This window comes from Jatropha curcas, chromosome 2, assembly GCF_041381405.1.
Source record: "Jatropha curcas cultivar XTBG-Jc1 chromosome 2, XTBG_Jcur_1.0, whole genome shotgun sequence".
NCBI lineage: Eukaryota > Viridiplantae > Streptophyta > Magnoliopsida > Malpighiales > Euphorbiaceae > Jatropha > Jatropha curcas.
The window spans coordinates 14635537-14643513 of NC_143152.1; the positions used below are offsets into that span (position 1 = coordinate 14635537).

Here is a 7977-nt window from a genome sequence, read left to right on the forward strand (position 1 = left end):
GGTTAAAATAGACATATTATCATATTGGAAAGGAAACTAATTTAGGTATCCTCAAATTGCTGCTATGGCTCGTGATGTTTTAGTTATTCCTATAACTACATTTGCTCCTGAAAGTGCATTTAGCAATAGTGGGAGAGTTCTTGATTAATATAGAAGTGCGCTTAAACTGGATGTGGTGGAAGCCTTGTTGTGTACTAGAGATTGACTATTTGGAGATCAAGGTATCTCATTCTTAAGTATCAATTTAAATGTTGAGATTTTCACTTTACTTGCTTCAACTTTACTAATTAATTTTATCTTATTTACTTTGTAGATGCAAATAAATTGGAGTTGGAAGAACTTACAAAAGATATTATGGGCTTAATTTGGAGTCTATGGAATCACATAAATTAATTGATATTTGTCCTTCCTCCTCTAACTCTGCAGTTTAGATTATATTTATATATGTTTATTTTAGAACAATGTGAATGGTGGTTATTATTTAATTTGAGCTTTTATGTTCTTGTGTCCTATTTAAACTTTTTTGTTATATATATATTTTTTAATTTTTAGTTATGAATCTTGAAGAATTTATGCATTTTATGTATGAAATTTTATTTTTAAATATGATTTGAGTTAAATAGGTTAAAAGTATCATAGGCAGGTTAGGTGAGTCGTGTACAGTTTCACACGACCCACCTAACCTGCTTATGAGCTTAGATGGGTTACACATGTCGTATACGGGTCAACACGACCCACTTAATCTTCTTATAATATTAGATGGGTTATACATGTAGTGTTCGTGTCACCTGTCTAATTTTCGTGTTGTGCTCATGTTGACAAATTTGACACGATTATTAAATGGGTCGTGTCGTGTTGACCTTAATCGTGTTGCGTGTTAGGTGAATCCGTGTCAAACCTGACACGCTAACCCATTTTGACACCCCTACTCCAGGTCATAAAAAATGAAGCGGAGTATGAAGCATGTATTGACAGGTTAGAAGCCACATTAAGGTTTCATATCAAGCGCCCAACAGCGTATGGGGATTCCATCCTGATAGTCTCCCAAGCATTGAAAAAATGGAAAATCAAAGAGCAGCATTTGGTTCCTTACCTTCAGCGCCTCCATCGATTAGCTCAACAGTTTGAAGAACTGCCATCGATTAGCTCAACAGTTTGAAGAGTTATCCTTCCACTACTTACCTCGGACCAAGAATCAGTTTGCGACTCACTAGCTACTCTTGCCTTGATGGTCGATGTCAGCCCATATATGGTTATCAAGCCCTTTGATATTCATGTTCACCAACAGTCAGCCTACTGCTACAATTTCCAACTCGCCGATGGCAAGTCATGGTTTTGGGATATTCAGATCTGGTTAGAGAAACAAGAATATCCCGAGGGTGCTTCTAAATATGATAAGAGGACTCTTCGGGAGTTGTCAAAAGGCTGCCTTTACAAGGATGGTATTCTGTATAAGAGAACATGGAATCAGGCACATCTTAAGTGTGTGACAGAAGAAGAAGCTCAACAGATAATGGAGTGGGTACATGGCATAGAAGAAGGCCCTCCCATGAACGGAATGGCTCTAGCTCGTAAGATCACCAATCAGGGTTATTATTGGCTCACCATATGATCAGACTACGCCAAGTTCATCCAAAAATGTCATACATGCTAGATTTATGCCAAGCTTCAGAAAATGCCCCCTATAGCTCTTCATCCCATCTTTACACGATGGACCTTTGCAACATGGGAAATTGATATGATTGACAGAATCACACTCATCCAACCAGCACGAGTACATCCTGGTAGCCGTTGACTACTTCACCAAATAGGTAGAAGCCGCCTCCTATTGTGTTCTCAACTCTAGAAAAGTAGCCCAGTTCATTTAGACGAATATCATATGTAGATATGGGATCTTTTTAAGATTATATCAGATAATGATCTCACTTTCAGAAAGAGGTTTCCACTCTCATGACTAAGTACAAGATTCAGCATCATCGATCTTCACAATATAGGCCTCAAACCAATGGAGCGGTTGAAGTGGCTAATAAGTCCATCAAGAACATGCTCCAAAACATGACCAGTAATCACTGAAATTGGTATGAGCATCTACCATTTGCATTATGGGGATACAGAACCTCCGTCAGAATGCCAACTGGGACAACGCCATATTCACTAGACTATGGGATGGAAGCAGTCCTCCTTATTAAAGTTCAGATTCGATCAGCTAAGGTCATGCGAGAAAGTCAATTGCCCGAAGCAGAATGGGCCTAGAATTATCACAATCAGTTGAACACTATCAATGAAAAGAGGCTAGAGGATCTTAATCAGATCGAGAGCCATCAACGGAGAATAACCAAGCACTTTAATAAGAGAATCTCGGATCACAAACTAAAAGAAGGGTGTCTTGTGCTCAAGGAAATCAGAGGTCCTATGCAAGATACTCGGGCTAAATTCAGGCCAAACTGGACAGGCCCCTACATCTGGAAGAAAATCCTGTCCAGAGATCCTATCAGATATTGATGGCAGTGAGTTCACTAATCCATGCAACTTGGATCAGCTGAAGAGATACTTTGTGTGAATGCATCTAGGCATTAGCACCAAAATTGTTATCCCCTTTATGCCACTGTTGTCAATTAGAACTACGGTAACCTGACTCCCGAAATATGTTTCAAAAGTACGAGATACATTGGTAGTCCAGCCTGTGGGTGTGGTCACAATAATATAAAAATATATTTTGCCCCTTTTCAAGAAAATTCTGGATTTTTGGTGCCAACTAAAAAAAAAGAAAAAAAATCAATCAAAAGTTGAATCGAAAACCTGCAAAGGACGATTCAGGTAAAAATTAATATAGCTAAGTTGAAAACATACAAGGGCAAGCGGGTTAGGTAAAATCAATATAAGCTCGCTAAGTCGAAAACCCAAAAGGGCGCTTAGGCAAAAGTTAGGGCAGCCTGCTAAATCAAAAACTCATAAGGGCAGTTTAGGCAAAAATTAAGGTAAAAGCAGCAATCTCATAAAAGTTAAAATTGAATTTCCTTTTCAAACCAGAAGTGTCAATATGATCCCTTTTTACATACCTCTCTAATCAGTACAAGTTATGTAAAAAGCAAATAACAAAAGCCCTATCATCTATGCATCTATCTTTGTCATCTATTTGTGTCAATTATCTATGTCTGTTATCTATAGTGTTAAAACATCCAGTGTGTCAACTGTACCCTCTATACATCATGGGTCAGCAATATATCTAGAATCCCTCACAAAAATACAGGCCGAGTAAAAAAATCGAGAGTAAAAAATCCTACCTTATAAAAATAAGGTCGACATACACTAAAGGTCTAGGAGGCCCATCTATGTCATTTCGGATGGATGTCCCTCAAGTCGTTAGAATCCTCTAGGTTAGCCTGTCTGGTAGAGTTTAGGACAGTCTCAATAGCCACTTGGAGTTTAGCGTCAATCTCTTGAGTGAGAGTTGCTCTATGCTCTCTCTCTCTCGATCACCATGCTCAGCTATCCATTAAGCCTCATATGCAGTAGTCCTACCTCTAGAAACTCTAGCCTTAACCACATGAGCCCCTCTGGACCAACTGCCAAATATAGCCATAGTAACCCAAGGTGAAATCAGTGTATGCACAAAATCTGATCCGACCTCAGTGCCAGCAGCCACTGTAGACACTCATCCTCATACTCGAGCATCACCACGAGTCACCTAGATCTATATTGAGATGGCTCAATATGGGTGGCTTCATGGTGCCTCATTTACCCTCAATTGATCCCTCAGCCAAACCTACAAGATCAGACATTGCACCAAAATACAGAAATTAAATAGGCATTCACATGCAAAACTTTCAGAAAATCAAACAGATTCAGCTTTACCCTAGCCTAAAAACTTAAGCCCTCTCCTAAAGGCATGCAAGATTAGACTTTCCCCCTCTCTCTAAACCCTGTTGACGCGTGTCTTTATGCCCCCACCTAACCCAGTGAGGATACAAGGATGCAGAATGAAGGGTTATTTCTATCTAGAAGTCTTTTGATCCAAGGATTTAAATTAGACCAACTTAAGTATGTCTGGATTGCATAAGAGTTGCGTCACGCAGCTATCAGGTGTGTGATGGCACTGTCAGTTGCGTCACGCAACTCCAATCTAGATGACGTCACCGTGAATGCCGACATAACGGTTTTTCATTCTGTCTGAGTACATGGCAGCGGTCCAGAAAGTGAGCTGCGTCAGGCAGCTATCGGGTCCGTCACGCAGCCGTAAGCTGCGTGACGCAGCTATCCTCTGTCGCCCTACTTCTATAAATACATCGTTTTATCTCTTATTCGGGACTGGTTTTTAGGGCGTCAAAAACACACACTTGCGGCTAAGTTTCTCTCTGGAGACTCTTCTGAGTTCCCTTGAAGAAAAACAGCCATTAGGTTAAAAACGAAAATCATAAAAGGAAGAAAAAGTAAGAGAGAAAAGAGTGAGCGTTAAATCCTTGTGATAAAGCTTCTGGAACCCCTTAACCTTCATTCTTTAAGGCGTTCAAGCTGTTTACAATCCTCAGTCTGAGGGTTAGGTAATTCTCTTAAACCTTTCTTTGTATTTTTATTTATTTGTCCATTGTTATTTATTTTATTAACGCTTTAGTAGTTTAGTCTTAGTTAAACGGCAGTTTGTTCATTATTGGTTGTTTTTAGATCTTATTAAAGCATGTTTAAATAAAAGGATGATGTAAATAAGTCGTTTGAAAAGTAAACACGGACCAGAGCAGCTGCGTCATGCAGCTATTGGATCCGTCACGCACCTGTTCTTCATAGAACAGCTGCGTGACGCGACTGTTCTAGGGTTCCAAAAACGATTTTTGTCTTTTTAATAAATAATAAATTTTTGGTACAAAATAAAATCTAATTTTTCCAATAAATCCGAAAATGACCAACTGTGAACAGATTGCAATTTAATTAAGTTTAGGGTATTAAAATGTAGTTATGCATGATTTTGGTTTAAGGGTTATTGGGTTTGATTTCAAATTGGATAGAATGTATTTTTAGGTTCGGTTTGTGGCCCGCCTTTAACCATAAGGCAAGAGCGGGTCTTTTATTTATTTGGTTTAATTATTTTGGTTTGGATGGTTTGGATGATTTGGATGATTATGGATGCAATAAATGAACTTGATTGGGATGATTAATTAATTTTCCATATAGGAACTCAGTTCGATTCAGTCGGGTTGGGTTTAAATAAATAAATTGGCTTTTCTAACTAAAATAAATTAGAAATCATAGGTTAAAAGAAGCCGGATTTTCCGGGCGTCGGCTTCCAACGGGCCGGCGTACCCAATTCCCTTACCCAGAATCGCACTTGGTGCGCCTGACCAGTCCTTTAAAATAACTTGGCCTTAAATAGAATTGGGTTTGAATGGAGTCATTTTTATAAAATAAAATTGGAAACGGTCCCATTTCCGAAAAAATGGGTGGCGACTCAAAATGTTTTATAAGATCGATTTATCGGCATCGCATCCCATAAAACGTTTTGTCACCCTTTTTCATCAAAAATAAAAGACACGTTTTTGGGGTTGCTCAGGGGCAGTATGAAAACAAACCCTAAACAGGCATTTATATGCAAACAGTCTCTATCTAAAATCTAAAAGCCTTTCTCAGAAAGCACCAAAACCAAATTCAAGTTAAGCTAGTTCGAGAATGTTTAGCTAAAGCAGGATTGGGCTAGCAGATTAGATCCCATCAACCCTGCATGCTCGGTCAAGGCTTAGGATGGTTTCAGCCAAAGCTATGTTGGTTATCCCTGCCCCTTGCTCTTTCTACAAGACCAGATAAACCACGCTCAAATCGCCCTAACCAACTGGACCGATCAATACCCAATTGTTCACTAAACAGAAAACTAGAGCCCTAGTCCTGAACCTTTGAAACTCTAAATCAACAAAATCTAGCGAGTCCAGATACCACTCGATAAGCATTGCCAAATTAGTCTGGTCATCCCTAACCAGCCCCCTAGCCTCCTCCATAGATAGGCCTAACATCCTCATGAAGGTCCTAAAAAACCCAAACCTAGTTGGTGCAGCCACCGGAGCCCTCTCTGAGTCAGTACTCAAAAGTGTTGCAAACTCCTCATAGGTCGAGCACATATACTCGTAGTGCATGCCAAACCGGAAAACGCGAGCCTTTGGGTCCCACAAATGTAGACAAGCATCCATAAAAGCCTAGTCAACTAGCAAGCCTTTCAAAGTCACCAAAGAAGCCATACTGTGCCGGCTTAAATTAATTTTGTCGATCTTTTCCAATTTTTGGTCCATATTTGCATGCTATGACTGATAAATGGCTCCATCTTTTGGGCAAGTGCTTGAAATTTTGAAAAAATCGAGCTGTAGGTGCAAAACAACTTTGTTTTTTGGCTTTAAATGACGCATATATAGGCCTCCAACCCCTAGCCTGTGTAGGATGTCGATACTGATCGGCCTAGCGCCAGTACCAATCAGCCCAATGCCAGTATCAGAAAGGCCTGTTGGTGGCCTCCCTGCCGATACTGGCAAGGACATCATCGGTACTAACAGGGGCCGCCTCAATACCGATCACCCCTATTTTCAAGGAAACCTAAATTTTTCTAAAAAATCCCCACTTTTTGACAATTCCTCAAAACAAATAATGAAAAATGCAATTTTCAAATAAAAATTAATCATTTTGGCAAAAGTCGAATTTTCAAATCGCTAATTAAATGAATTTTCACAAAAGTTGAGTATCCAAACCCAAAAATTAATTATTTTGGCAAACTAGGCCTACAAAACTTCAAAGAACTTACTCAGAAGTCAAGCCGAGACTCAGAATTGGTTGTCTTGCATCATCCATATTATTTTATCCATTAACCATGAATTTCAGGTCAGCTATCGAAGCAATGAAATAGGGTAGTCAATGTCAGGGTCAAAACAAGTAACGTAATCAGTGCCAAAATTAGAAAAGTCAGACAATCAATGTCACAATTCAAAACAGGACAGCTAGTGCCAAAGTCAGAATAATCGGGGTAATTAGTGCCAAAAATAGAAAAGTCAGACAGTCAGTGCAATCACAGTTCAAATAAGGCAGCCACTGCCAAAGTCAGAATAATCAGGGCAGTCGGTGCCAAAATAAAAAAAAAATTAGTTCAATTAATGCAGTCACAGTTAAAACAGACAATCCGTGTAGACTACACTACAAGGCAGGGCAATCAGTGCCAAAGTCAGAATAATTAAGACAGTTAGTGCCAAAATCAGAAAAGTCAGGCAATCAATGCAATCACAGTTCAAAACAGAGTAGCCAAAGCCAAAGTCAGAAGAATCAGTGCCAAAATAAAAAAAAAAAATAGGCAATCAATGCAAATTAGAGTTCAAGCAGTCAGTCAAAATAGGCAATCAATGCAAAGTCCTTGAAACATGCAAGTTAGTGCCAAAGTCAGAATAATCAAGATAGTTGATAAAGAGAAATTAGTGCAATAAGTGCAAATTGCAGTTCAAGCATTCAGCGTAAAGTGAAGGAGAACAAGCATATCAAATACGAAGAAATAAAATTTGATAATCTTATAAATAGAGATGGCCAAGTTTTACAAAAGAAGATACCACATCTAAAACGATATCAGACCAAAAGATGCTAAGAATTTAGTACAGAGACCACTCGAGGCTAAACTAGAGGCCTATCCTAAAAAGCAAAAAAAATTAACAAGCGGCAGCTGGAGACATCAACAGTGTCGGAGCTCCTCTCGCAACGCCTTGACCTGGCTCCTCAGGAAGCTCTCCTGGGTTAGAGTCTAGGACAGCGCCCCATGAAGCTAACCAAACCGGACAGTCACCCCCTTGCACCAACCTAGAGGAGGCTACACGATCAGACACAAAGTTCAAGGTTAGTAAACCAGACAAGGAATAAGAATTGAACAAATAGAAAGAAAAGGGGAGATATCGACACGCTCTCGGGATACTTGGGCCAATGATCCGGAACGTCCTCCAGAATAATATAAGTGATAGTGTCATGCGGTAA

At 39.4% G+C, this 7977-nt stretch overlaps 1 protein-coding gene across 1 annotated transcript; it reads left to right on the forward strand.

Annotated features, from left to right (window-relative positions):
• The first annotated feature begins 1228 nt into the window (after window positions 1-1228).
• On the forward strand, window positions 1229-1612 carry LOC149498284 (uncharacterized). Its single transcript, XM_089717282.1, has one exon. It carries the CDS (start codon window positions 1229-1231, stop codon window positions 1610-1612), a length of 384 nt encoding a protein of 127 aa, XP_089573408.1.
• The last annotated feature ends 6365 nt before the right edge of the window (window positions 1613-7977 follow it).

What these genes read in the sequence shown, in the direction of transcription:
- LOC149498284 (XM_089717282.1), top strand. Translation starts at nt 1,229, where the DNA reads ATGGTCGATGTCAGCCCATATATGGTTATCAAGCCCTTTGATATTCAT.